Genomic DNA, 13,535 nt, shown 5'->3' with positions numbered 1-13,535 from the left:
AGCCAACATTGCAAGCAAACTCACTGCCCTCCCCCTCTCTAGGTAGGACATAACTCCCAGGGGTGTGGACCTCCCTGGCAATGAGGGACAGAAATCCTAGAATGAGCTGGGACTCAGCATCAAGGAATTGAGACAATCTTCTCGACTGAAAGGAGGAAAAGAGATATGAAACAAAGTGTCAGTGGCTGAAAGTTTCAAATAGAGTCGAGAGGTTATCCTGGAGGTTATTCTTATGCATTATATAAATAAGCCCTTTTTAGTTTAAGGTGTATTAGAGAGGCTGGAGGGAAATGACTGAAACTGCAGAGCTGTGTTCCAGTAGCCATGTTTCTTTAAGATAACTGTATAATGATATAGCTTTCACAATGTGATTGTGTGATTATGAAAATCTTGTTCTGATGTTCCTTTTATCTACGGTATGGACAGATGAGTAAAATATATGGATTAAAAATAAATAAATAGGGGGAACAAATGTTAAAATAAATTGGGTAGAGGGAAATACCAGTGGTCAATGAGAGGGATGGGTAAGGGGTATGGTATGTATGAGTTTGTTCTTTGTTCTTTTTATTTCTTTTTCTGGAGTGACGTAAATGTTCTGAGAAATAATCCTGGTGATGAATATACAACTATGTGACAATACCGTGAGCCATTGATTGCATGCTAAGTATGGAATGTTCATATGTTAAGAATGTTCATGTTGTATGTTGATAGATTTTATTAATAAAAATTAAAAAAAAACTAAAATTGTGGAATTGTAACCCATGTCAACTCTGAAATATGTTCTACAACTAATAGTGGTGCTGTGCTTTGAAATTTACTGCTTTTTTTGGTATATATGTTATTTCTCCACAAAAAAAGAAAGAAAAAAGTCAGTTGTGGTGATAAAAAAAATATATTTAAGCCCTCTAGCCTCCTATATTCTGGAGCAGCTAGCAGGAAAAATCTAAGAGGATCATATGGTAGTCCATGACAAACTCTGGGATCTATCCTGTAACTACTTTGAAATTATTGCCTTTTTCTTTGTTTGCTTTGTATATATGTTATATTATACAATTAAAAAAGTTTAAAAAAAACCAAAAACCCAGTGGTGGCCATCGCGGTTCTACTTCTTGGCAGCCCATTGGGTGTGAGGGACCATCAAGTCTCCATCTGTACTCTACAGAACTCTGCCAGTGGGGGTGGTGAGCAGTGCTCTGTGGTAAATGCCAAACAAATGACTCTCATCTGCCAATTCCCATAATGTAAATACTCCTAGCTTGGTTGATTTTCAGCTACCAAATGACACTGCTCAATGTGGAACTGGGACGCGCTGTTCACAATTGGCTCTGGGGAGCACACCATAACAAATGAGGAAATGAAGGGCTTCCAGAGATCAGGATACTGGCCTGAGGTCAGTTAGCTGATCAAGGGAGAGGGAAAGTGGTGGGTGGCGATAGGTTGGTTCAGGAGTAGATGGGACAGGGAGGTTGGGGTGGGGAAAGAGGTGTGCGAGTCTCACCTCCCTCTCCGAGGACTCCTCTCCTGGGCGTGGGGAAGATGGGGGACCAGGCTCAGCATGGGGGATTGGTTTCTGAGGCCCCCCCAGACCTGCCAGTGTGTCTTCCACCATCCACAGCTGCTGCTGAGCAGATGCTCGGTCCTGGGGGGAGAGGAGGGAAGGAATTTGTTGCTCTAAGGTGGGAAAATGCAAGGAGAATAGCACAGAAAGGGTCTGAAATCAGCTGGATTATGTCTAGGGGTCAGGATTCATTTATTTTGCCTTATAAACATCCCATTGTCTCAGTAACATTTACTGAAAAGATCACCCTTTCCGCACTGCTCTCCAGTGCCACCTCTGCCATTAATAAGGGACCATGTACGTGTGAATCTCTTTTTGAATTCCCTATTCCATTCTTTTGATCCATTTATAAGTAACCATGTATCAGTATTACAATATCTCAATAACTGTCACTTTTTAGTAATATTTGATCCAGTTCTCTTAACCTTCGAGCTTGATGTTCTCCTTGGAGAGAGTCTTAATTGTTCTTAAACCTTTGTGCTTACACATACAATTCAGTATGTCAATCTCCACGGAAGAACCTTCTAGATGCTTGTTGGGAATGCAGATCCCAGTTGGGGAGGTCCACCTGGGAGACTCTGCCTTTACATTCCTGTGTCTGTCCTGTCCATGAACATGGTATATCTCTCCATTTCCGTGGGTCTGCTTCAGGTCCTCTCAACGACACTTTGCTGTTTTCAGAGTAGATGGCTTGCGAATCTTTCATTAGATGTATTACTTGATTTTTTTAATGTTATCACAAACACTATCATTTTAAAATTTTCATTGACTAATTGTTGGGACTAGTGTGTAGGGAATGTGATATTTGAAGATTAACTTTGTCTTCAGGGAAGTTACTGAATTTTCTTATTAGGTCTAATAGCTTATCTATAGATTATTTGGGATTTTCAATATAGACATTGTCATGGCATCTGTAAGTAAAACCAATTTTACTTCTTCTTTTCCAGTCCTAATATACATACAACTAGGTATGAAAAAGAAATAAAATGCTGATGTTCTACAGTACAGGGAAAGAGCTTTTGGTAGTTCACTGCTAACTATAATCATTCTTGTCAGTTTGCTACAGATGCCCTTTTTCAGATTAAGTAAATTCCCTTCTATTCTTATTTTGCTGAGATCTTTTATCATCAATGGGTATTGAATTGTGTCAAATGGCCATTCCTGTGTCAATTTAGATGATTGCATCGTTGGTCTCCTTTATTCTTTTGAGTGTTGTGCAATATAAATGGACTGATCTCCAAATGTTAGACTAATCTAGCATTCTTGTAATAAACTCAACTTGGTTGTAACTATTGTCCTTTGCATATAGAAGGTGGTATTTAACACCAGCAGGTGGGGGCTCAGAATCAAAGGAGGGGGGGTTAGAGTTAAGGGGTGAGGAGAAAATCTGAGAGGATACGTTTAAACCAAGGTCAATATTTCTAATGAAAGGTGCACAGTTTGAACACAATTTCTAGGCTTAGAATAAAGAAGTGGGTTTGAGGCTAAAGAGTAGGGCTTACAATTTCAGAGAGTGTCTTGGACCAAGGGGCTGAATTTAGTTTTGGAAGCCCCCAAGGATAAGCTTTACAACAAAGGTCAGGACGCAGAATGCAAGAGATGGCCTAGCAGGAAAGAGCAGGGCTGGGGCGGGGGTGGGGGGGTGGGGGGGTGGTTTTGAACCTAAGAGGAGAGATTTAGAATCAGAGAGTGGGAGCGGCTCAGGATCTGAAGGTGGGTTGGAATATGCAGGGCAGGGTCTTTGAACTCTAATAAGGGGCTTAGAATGAAAGGACAAGGAGAGGGAAAAGCTTGGGGGAAGTAGGAAGGGCTTCTCTGTCCAGTGGGAGGGGATTAAATTCTGGAAAGGATTTTAGGGTGGGGCTTGGAGGAGAGGGTGGGGCCGGGATGTACCTGGGGGGACCCAAGATGCAGCAGGTACTCAAGGGTCTCTCGCAGGGTGCCCAGCTCCTGCTCCAAGACGCTGTATATGTCCCAGATCCGCTCCCGCTCCTTGGGGCCCAGAAAGGGGGAGACAGCGGTTAGCATCTCCACCCACCTGCTCTCCCTCCCCACCCCATCGGTCCCAGCTGGAGGAGGAAGGATGGCCAGGTTCCTGGACCCCTCGGGGAATAGGGACTACATTTCCCATGGGCCTTTGTGTTCTGACTACCTGGAAGCCCAGAATCTATGGGGAACCTACAAGTCCAAAGAGCTGGAGGTGTAGACAAGCCAGCATTCCTTGAATTGTCTGCATAACCTCTCCACTCCCCTAGGGTGGCAGAGCCCACAGATCTCAGGGATTCTGGGGAACAAAGACCTCCTCACCAATAACTGATAATAATAAGATCATCTAATGCTTACTAAGCTCTTACCATAAGTTAAGCACTCATTTATGTACTATTAACATCCCCATTTCACAGATAATCATTATAACTAATGCATAAATATTGCTTACCACGTTTCAGCTAAGTTTCTAAGTTACATATTCATCAGTTTATTGACATATATTCCTGTAATCCTCCCAGTAATCCTATGAAGAAAATGCCATTTTTTTTTCATTGTCTCCAATTTACAAAGGAAGTATCTAAATCCCAGAGGAGTTAAGCAACCTTTCTAAGGTCACACATCCACTGTGAGTGGGAGATGAGATTCAAAGCCAGGAAGCCCATATCAAAATAACCCTCTTAGGATGGTATGGTACCCATGACAAACTCTGGGATCTGTCATGTAACTACTTGTTGAAGAGTGCTTTGAAAGCTATTGCTTTTTTCTTTCTTTGCTTTGCTTTGTATATATGTTATATTATACAAGTAAAAAGTTAAAGAAAAAAGAATAACCTGAGGACATTGGCATGTTCACAAGGAAAATAAAAAGAAGGTAATAGAACAAAGCAAGGGATGCAAGTCAGGTTTCTGATCGAAATGCAGCATCCTCATATTCAGCCCTACCATTAAAAAAAAAAAAGAAAACTTTTTTTAGTAAATGCATTTTGCATTTTCCAATATCCCCTAGTCTCTGTCCAGTTGAGGTAGGATGGATAATGCAACAAGAGAAAACTGGAGATTTATAAACCACACCAATCATGCTATGTTATCATAAGCATTAACTTATCAAGGAATATATATATATTATTTTTAACATGGGCAGGGACCAGGAATCAAACATGGGTCCTCTGGCATGGCAGGCGAGCATTCTTGCCTGCTGAGCCACCGTGGCCCACCCTCAAGGAATATTTTTAAATAACAATCTTTATTAGGCCTATTTTTCAACTATGGGTCTTAGTCCTGTAAATCAGAAATCAGTTGTGAGTTTCCCATTTTTTCATTTTGATTTCATTTTAAGATGACAAATTATACTATCTATGATGATCACACAGCCTGGTACAAATTACATGAAATCATAAAAGAAGCCTAAAACTGCATTTAAAAAGCTTTCATCTTAATGCCATGCTTATGTTTTCCATTGCCTAATTAAAACTGGGCAGATTTTTCTTTTTTTTTTTCATAAATTAGTAATAAAAAGGCCTATTTATACCAAAAAAAAAAATCACCCTCTTAAAAAAAAAAAAGTCACCACCTTAATTGTCCAGGACAGTCAAGATTATAGGTTTAAAATTTGGGGTGCAGGAAATTCTCGAGAACCACCTTCCCAGGAGTCCTGGGGGACAGGCCCCCTTCAAAAAGGACGTGCCCCTTCTTGGCCGCTCACCTGGGCCAGGTGACACAGGGTGGCCCGCACACTGACCAGTCGGTCCTGCAGGAGGCGCTGGCGTCCCCAGGCCCTCCCCGGGGCCGCCGCCTCCCTGGTTGCTTGGCCCAGCTGCTGCCGGGTCAGCTCTAGAGCTGCTTCGAGCTGCTCCTGCACGGAGAGGAAGTGGGTGAAGACTTCTTTGGAAGCCACACCCAGCCTCCTCCGAGAGAGAAAAGGTGCTCAGGTCATCAACCCGCTGTCCAGGATGCTGGGGTCACAGAGGCCAGGAGCCCCTGCCCTGCCCTGGGGACCCGGTACCTTCTCCTCCTGCCTCTGGTCTATCTCCTCCTGCAGCCTCCTCAGAAGCCGGTCCTGCCCGCACAGCTTGGTCAAGAGAGTCTGGAGAAAGGAGAGTGGGGGTTCTTTAGGGCCCAGATGTAGCTTGTTCCCTAACCCCTACCCCAAACCCAGAACACCCTCTCCCCAACGCTCAGCAGGGGTTGGGCCAAGGAGCACTCACATCTGTCTCCAAGCTTTGGTGGAAGGTCAGGTCTGGTGGGGGACCTGGCTGGGGGGAGGAGGAAAAGTCAAGGTCACATGGGACAGACAGGTCCTACCGCAGCTCAGGGCAAAGCCCAGGCCTGTGCTTTGTTCTCAGCTTTGGCAAAACCCTATGACCTCAGTTGTTAGGAGACAACCCAACCCCACTCCATCAGCAACCGGACTACTGGCTTCAAGGAGGAACCACTAGTTATACACATGATATCTCTGTTTGTAGGAAATCTACATGGATAGAGGTCGATTGATAGATAGACAGACAGAGAGACAGACAGATAGATAGATGACAGATGAATAGAGAGGGACAGAGACAGAATGGCAAAGGTGGCAAAATGTTAAGCTGGTAGATCTGGGTATCTGGGGCATGGGGGTATGTTGGAGTTCTCTAGAGGGGTTTTTGCAAGAATATGTATTATTTTTATAACTTTTCTGTAAGGTTGAAGCTATTTCAAAACAAAAAAAGAACTCAAGAGACCTCTACGGGTAAAAACCCTTCAAACATGAATGAAAGTCTTAGAAGATGATCTGATCAAATGGAGGGACAGTCCATTTCCTTGGACAGAATACTTTAATAATGTAAAGATGCTAAATTTTCCAGAAATCATTTATAGAGTCTCTGCAACGTCAGTAGAAATATCAGTTGGAAATTTTGAGAAGTTCAATAAATTTAACCTAAAATACTGCAAAAGAAGAGTAAAACGTGTGGGTTTGCCCTGCCAGATGTGAATACATACTACAAGGTCACAATAATTAAAAGAGAGGGAGGGAGAGAGACTTGGGTGGGCACACAAACAGATAAATGGACTGATGGAGTAGAATGGAGAGATGAGGCAATCCATTATATTCATGAGGACTTCATATCTGATTAAAAATGCCTCCAGGTTTGTCCAGAGTGATGCCCCAATGAATCCCAGAGTGATTTGATCAATGAGTGGAAAAGTATTTGCAAAGTCTGCTTTGGGGAATGGTGAGAATGGGGAGAAATTCAACTTTCCCAAGTTGAATTCTTGATATCCTCACAAGCAGTGTGGACAACCAAAGCTGAGCCCCTAGTCTTGGGATTTGCTCATTTGAAACTTAACCCCACAAAGGATAGGTCAAGCCTACTTAAAATTAGGCCTAAGAGTCACCCCCAAGAGAGCCTCTTTTGTTGCTCAGATGTGGCCTCTCTCTCCAGCCAATACCACAAGCAAACTCACCACCCTCCCCCTATCTACGTGGGACATGACTCCCAGGGGTATGGACCTTTCTGGTAATGTGGGACAGAAATCCTAGAATGAACTGAGACTCAGCATCAAGGGACTGAGAAAACCTTCTCAACCAAAAGGGGGAAGAGTGAAATGAGACAAAATGTCAATGGCTGAGAGATTCCAAACAGAGTCCAGAGGTTATCCTGGAGGTTATTCTTACGCATTAAGTAGATATCACCTTGTTATCCAAGATGTAATGGAGAGGCTGGAGGGAACTGCCTGAAAATGTGGAGCTGTGTTCCAGTAGCCATGTTTCTTGAAGATGATTGTATAATGATGTAGCTTTCACAATGTGACTGTGTGATTGTGAAAACCTCGTGTCTGATGCTCCTTTTATCTGCCTTGTCAACAGATGAGTAATACATGTGGAATAAAAATAAATAATAGGAGGAACAAATGTCAAAATAAATTTAGTTTGAAATGCTAGTGATCAATGAAAGGGAGGGGTAAGGGGTATGGTTTGTATACATTTTTTTTCTGTTTTTGTTTTATTTCTTTTTTGTAATAGATGCAAATGTTCCAAGAAATGATCATGATGATGAATATGCAACTATATGAGGATATTGTGAATTACTGATTATATATGTAGAACGGAATGATTGAAATAGGAATGTTTGCATTTGCTTTGTGTTTTTTGGTATTTAAAAAAATAAAATAAAATAAAATAAAATAAAAATGCCTCCAGGAACCAATGGGAAAGGATGGACTACTTAATGGATGGCTATGGGAAAACTGGCTTCTGTCCGGAGAAGACGAAACCTGGGCTTCTATCTCGATAGGCACTGTTGCTAGAGAACGACCCTCCCTGGCAACTGTGTCCCAGGCTTCATCCAGCCAGGACAAGTTCTGTTGCTAAGGAGTGACTCCCAGATCCCTTTAAACCAGAATTCAGATTTCCGTAAGTTCTTACCCTTAGGGGTTCAGTCCCCCCAACCCCCTTGTCTAACAGATCCCAGACTTGAACCCTGAGCCATATTGCTGCCATGTGTCACCCCCAAGCACCAGAGAAGAGCAAAAGTGCATATGCTATAGAACTCATGTCTTGCTAAAGGAGCTGGGCTGCCCCCAACTCAGCAAGAAGCTTTGGAAAGGTCCAGTAGCTAGAGACTAGCACCATACCTGGCCCTCCTACTTAGCAACCACATCCCAGACACAAATGGGCCTCAATTTGCAGTTTAGCTACTAAAAGCTCTTCCCACTGCACACAATGTCCCCACCAGTCTTGCTGGGAGGAACGATGTGTCATCCATGCAATCCAGGGCAAAGGGAAAGCTCAGCAGCATTGCCTCAAATCTGCAAGAAATGCAGGCACCCAATGAATCCCAGAGTGATTTGATCAGTGAATAAAAAAGTATTTGCAAAGTCCCCTTCGGGGAATGGTGAGAACAGGGAAAAATTCAACTTCCCCAAGTTGAATTCTTGATATTCTCACAAGCAGTGTGGACAACCAAAGCTATAGGCTGAGCCCCCAGTCTTGGGGTTTGTTCATATGAAACTTAACCCCACAAAGGATAGGTCAAGTCTACTTAAAATTAGGCCTAAGAGTCACCTCCAAGAGAGCCTCTTTTGTTGCTCAGATGTGGCCTCTCTCTCCAGCCAACACAACAAGCAAACTCACCACCCTCCCCCTGTCTACGTGGAACATGACTCCCATGGGTGTGGACCTTCCTGGCAATGTGGGACAGAAATCCTAGAATCAGCTGAGACTCAGCATCAAGGGATTGAGAAAAACCCTAGAATGAGCTAAGACTCAGCACCCAGGGATTGAGAAAACCTTCTCTACCAAAAGGGGGAAGAGTGAAATGAGATACAGTGTCAATGGCTGAGAGATTCCAAACAGAGTCGAGAGGCCATCCTGGAGGTTATTCTTACGCATTAAGTAGATATCACCTTGTTATCCAAGATGTAATGGAGAGGCTGGAGGGAACTGCCTGAAAATGTAGAGCTGTGTTCCAGCAGCCAGGTTTCTTGATGATGACTGTATAATGATATAGCTCTCACAATGTGACTGTGTGATTGTGAAAACCTTGTGTCTGATGCTCCTTTTATCTACCTTGTTAACAGATGAGGAGAACATATGGAATAAAAATAAATAATAGGGGGAACAAATGTTAAAATAAATTTAGTTTGAAATGCTAATGATCAATCAAAGGGAGGGGTAAGGGGTATGGTATATAAAATTCTTTTTTTCTTTTTCTGTTTTTGTTTTATTTTTATGTTGTCTTTTTATTTCTTTTTCTGAATTGATGCAAATGTTCTAAGAAATGATCATGATGATGAATATACAACTATGTGATGATATTGTGAATTACTGATTACATATGTAGAGCGGAATGAGCATATATTAAGGATGTTTGCATTTCTTGTAATTTTTTTATTAATAAAAATTATTTTTAAAATAAATAAATAAATAATAGGGGGAACAAATGTTAAAATAAATTTAGTTTGAAATGCTAGTGATCAATGAAAGGGGGGGTAAGGGGTATGGTATACATAAATTTTTTTTCTGTTTTTATTTTATTTCTTTTTCTGAATAGATACAAATGTTCCAAGAAATGACTATGATGATGAATATGCAACGATGTGATGATATTGTGAATTACTGATTATATATGTAGAACGGAATGATGGAATTAGGAATGTTTGCATTTTCTTCGTGTTTTTTGGTATTAAAAAAATAAAATAAAAAGACTAAAAAAAAGTTAAACAGAAAAAAAATAAAAAATAAATGCAGGCACGAACGTCTGTCTGTACTGTTGCTTCAGGAGTTCCTTTGCTAATACTCAGGACCTCAGAGGCAATTCATGTCAATACAGAGCCAGATGAAGGGCTGTTATGATTAGACCCCCTACCCCACCCCCACCCCCACTGCTGTGGAGTGGCCACTCCCCAAACACACTACTTTGATTCCAGTGTTCAGAGATCCTGTTTCTGAAAAATAGGAGTCCCTCCTCCTATTGCCGCGCCCTTAAAGCAAGGCGTTATGGAAGGGCACTGACTTGTGAACATTTACCCAAGGAGTGAAACATTAAGTTCCTTGTGCTGCTTTGAAAGGATTATATACCCTGGAAAAGCCATGTTTTTATTCTGACCCATCGTGCAGAGTCAGATGTTTCTTTTTAATCCCTGTTTACTACTGGAGGTTGGAAATTTGATTAGAACATCTCCATGGAGATGTGACATGCCTAATTGTGGATATTAAACTTTGATTAGAGGAGATGTGATTCCACCCATTCCAGGTGGGTCTTGATTTATTTACTGGAATCCTTTAAAAGAGGAAACATTTTGGAAAAAGTTGTAGAGCCACAGAGAGCCCATGCAGCTTTGGAGATGAAAAAGGAAAACACCCCGGGGGGACCTTCATGAAACAAGAAGCCTGGAGAGAAAACTAGCAGACATCGCCATGTTCACCAAGTGCCTTTCCAGTTGAGAGAGAAACCTTGAATGTCATCAGCCTTTCTTGAGTGAAGGTAACCTCTTGTTGGTGCTTTAATTTGGACATTTTTATAGACTTGCTTTAATTAGGACATTTTCATGACCTTAGAACTGTAAAATTGTAACTTGATAACTCCCCCCATATAAAAGTCACTCTGTTCCTAGTATATCACATTCTAGCAGCTTGTAAACTAGAATATCTCCTCTTGGCACAATTATCCTCATTGCTAAGGGACAACATTTCCCATTGCAAAGGAAGCAAGGGGGGGGGGGGGCCTCTGGTAGATTTCGGGTGCCCATAGTACCTACCAATAAAACCATGGAGGCCCGCGTGCCAGGGGGTCGCGGAGGGAGCTGGAGATAAGTGGAAGCGACTGCAGGGGCCTGGGAGGTATACCGAAATAGACAAGTTTAGAAATCGGCACATCTTAGTAATAAATATCAGCGTAAGTGTGTCCAGAATTGAAGTGCCTTGGGAGGCTTCTCCACAACCTCCTCAGCTATCCCCTCTCCAGCCATGTGCCACTATGGATATCAGGGGACTATAGTAAATGGACCATCCAGGCAAAACAGCCCCAAAGGGCTCTTACTCTCACGTTTGCTGTCAGTTGTGGGTGTTGTGGACAGCAGTCCTATGATGCTCAGGGGAAAATAGCTGATGACCAACTTAGAAAGATAAACCGGGGACATGGTGCAGATGCAATTGATTCTTCCTTTAAAATCTCTAGATGGGTGAACTATCCGGACTTCAATACCCATAATACCAAGAGGCAATGACCCGAGACCAGCCTGGGCTGATGGGAGATGGAGTCCCAGCTCCCTCTCGACCCTGAGCCCAGCCGCGTTTCTGGACTACATTCCCCATGATGCTCAGGGCGCTCTGGCCTGGAGACCAGACTGGAAGGACAGCCCCAAGGACTCATGGGAGATGCAGTCCCCTTTCCCTTCACCTCTCAGCTCACCTCTGTTCTGGGCTCCTGACTCCAGTGCTGAGGGCTTCTGGGGGACCTTCCTCCCCCAGGTTCGGAGGGGGGTCCTCGGCGGGGAGTGGGAGGCCGCGAGAGCGTCCGGCGCTGGGGGCCCCATTCCAGGGGAGGCCGGACATCGATGCGATTCAGTGGGGTGTGGGGTCGGGCAGGGAATGCTGTGTCTCCCGAGGGAGGTGGTCTGCGCGCAGGCGCAGAACGAGGCCGGGGAAGACTCAGAGGGGACGGAGGGCGAGCAAGGGGTGCGAACAGGCTGTGGGAAGGATGGAATAGGGGGAACTGGGTGAACCAGAGCTCCCCCTCCAACCAGCACCCAGTACGTCGCCTTAAGGACCCCCTCCGCGATTCTCTCTGGCCCATTGACTTTGAATCATTGCCCCTTTGTGGCATCTCCTCCCTAAGACTTCGCCACCCACATTCTCTGCTCCACAAGAAACCCTGCAACACGTGCCCCGCCCCCCATACACACGAAGAGTGCTAAGCCACGTGGCCCGCTTCACTTTTCCCCAAAATCTCAGCCTTCTCATTCCAGACTCCCCCCGACCAACTCACTCTGGGCTCCTTGTCCTCCGGATCCGGGGTGCAGCCTGGAGGTCTGCGGTGGGGCTGGAAGGGTACAGCCTGGGTCCCCCACGCTCGCCGGAGAGCCGGGCCACCTCCGGAGATTCCGAGCTGCGGCCCTCTTCCCCTCTGCTCACCGCCGGGGGACCGCCGGGGCCGCCAGGACCCTCCCCAGGCTGGGGACGTGCTGGGGACCTGGGGACCCCACTAAGCAAGGGGCATAGAAAAAGCCATCACCCTTCTGACCTTCATAACAGCCCTTATTTCCAGCTCACAGATGAGGCACAGGAAACCGTCCAAAAAGCGGAGGTGGCTTGCACTAAAGCATTATTCCCATTTTGCAGGTGGGGAAACAGAGGCCAGGGAGTGCAAGTGACTTGTGTAGGGCCATCAGGTCCACTTGGGTCGCTAGGTCTAATGCCCTGGACTCTGAGATAAACTGAGCCAGTAGTCCAGCTCTCTAGGCTAAAGATCGATCGGGACAGGCGAGACAGAAACCTAAGAAACCACCGGAAACCCCAAGGTCCCTGGGCTTTTAACTGGCACCTGTTTAGGTGGCAGCCTCAAGGGGCGGACCCTTCTGAAAGAGCCATTCAGAGAGCAGTGGAATATAGATAATTGATGGGGAGGGGCTGAGAGTCTCTACCGGGCTTCCCGATTGGAGGGGCTAAAGCCCAACTCTAGCCCGTGGTGGGTAGAGCTGAAATGTGGACTTTTTGCTTATTGGAGGAGTCAAAGTTAAAGGTGGAGTCTCCTTAGCCAGGAGACTGGTGATTGGTCATTTTTACAAGGGGCAGGGCCTCCGTCGACTAGGGCGGGCCTCGGTTACACTCACAAGTCATCCCCTTCCGCGCGGGAGGCCCGGCCCAGCGCCCGCAGCCAGCCCCGCAGGTCCTCCAGCGTGTCGGCGGCCAGGACATAGGTCCTCATGCCCGGGTGCTCGGCCTGTGGGAAGAGAGGAGTCGGGACCTGGACGCCAGGCCCTCCAAAGAGAAAGATGCCATGGATTCTGAACAAGACCTTAATCTCTAATAACGATGTGCCAGAGCTCTCCGGGACATGGAGGCTCCTGGACAGACCCTCCAACCGGCCCCATCGCCCAGTTCCCATGGGGACCACAGACTCACAGTGAAGGTGAAGCGCCGTCCGCGCACGGCTCCCGGCCCATCTGGTCTGATACTGTAACTGGGGAGCAGGACACTGCCCAGAACGCTCTCCTCGCGGCTGTCTGCGAACGGGAGGCCGAGATCAGGGATCACCTGGAGCCCAGGAAGCCCACAGCCTACAGGGAGGGAGGTGGGAGGTGGGAGGTGGGAGAGCTCATCCACGCCAGGCGAGAGGCGACACTGACCCTTGTAGTAGAAGAGGCAATGGCCGGAGAGCACGAACCAGCGGCGTTTCCAGAGCCGGAGCCCGGAGCTGTCCTAGGAAGAGGGAAAGGGAGGAGAGGCCTGAGTAGAAGGAAGAGGAAAAAGGACATGGGGACAGTGAAACTTGAGGACAGAGACTCAGAGA

At 45.4% G+C, this 13,535-nt stretch overlaps 1 protein-coding gene across 4 annotated transcripts in view; it reads right to left on the bottom strand.

Moving 5' to 3' along the window:
- The window catches only part of PLEKHA4 (pleckstrin homology domain containing A4), a 31,754-nt gene that overhangs the window by 13,970 nt on the left and 4,249 nt on the right, over positions 1-13,535 (bottom strand). For 3 of the 4 annotated variants that reach the window (XM_077131230.1, XM_077131233.1, XM_077131231.1), the window contains 11 exons: positions 13,372-13,444; positions 13,148-13,248; positions 12,856-12,965; positions 12,012-12,227; positions 11,436-11,712; positions 10,783-10,857; positions 5,751-5,798; positions 5,549-5,629; positions 5,249-5,398; positions 3,452-3,550; positions 1,499-1,639 (listed from right to left, as the gene is read on the bottom strand). In XM_077131230.1, the coding sequence (XP_076987345.1) occupies positions 1,499-1,639; positions 3,452-3,550; positions 5,249-5,398; positions 5,549-5,629; positions 5,751-5,798; positions 10,783-10,857; positions 11,436-11,712; positions 12,012-12,227; positions 12,856-12,965; positions 13,148-13,248; positions 13,372-13,444 (1,371 nt within the window). The remainder of the gene's footprint in view (positions 1-1,498; positions 1,640-3,451; positions 3,551-5,248; positions 5,399-5,548; positions 5,630-5,750; positions 5,799-10,782; positions 10,858-11,435; positions 11,713-12,011; positions 12,228-12,855; positions 12,966-13,147; positions 13,249-13,371; positions 13,445-13,535) is intronic. The other variant, XM_077131232.1, reaches the window with a different exon arrangement.

The sequence above is a fragment of the Tamandua tetradactyla genome, chromosome 16 (assembly GCF_023851605.1).
Source record: "Tamandua tetradactyla isolate mTamTet1 chromosome 16, mTamTet1.pri, whole genome shotgun sequence".
Classification (NCBI taxonomy): Eukaryota; Metazoa; Chordata; class Mammalia; order Pilosa; family Myrmecophagidae; genus Tamandua; species Tamandua tetradactyla.
Note: the sequence above shows the minus strand (reverse complement) of the source record. Positions and strands in the feature narration are given on the sequence as shown.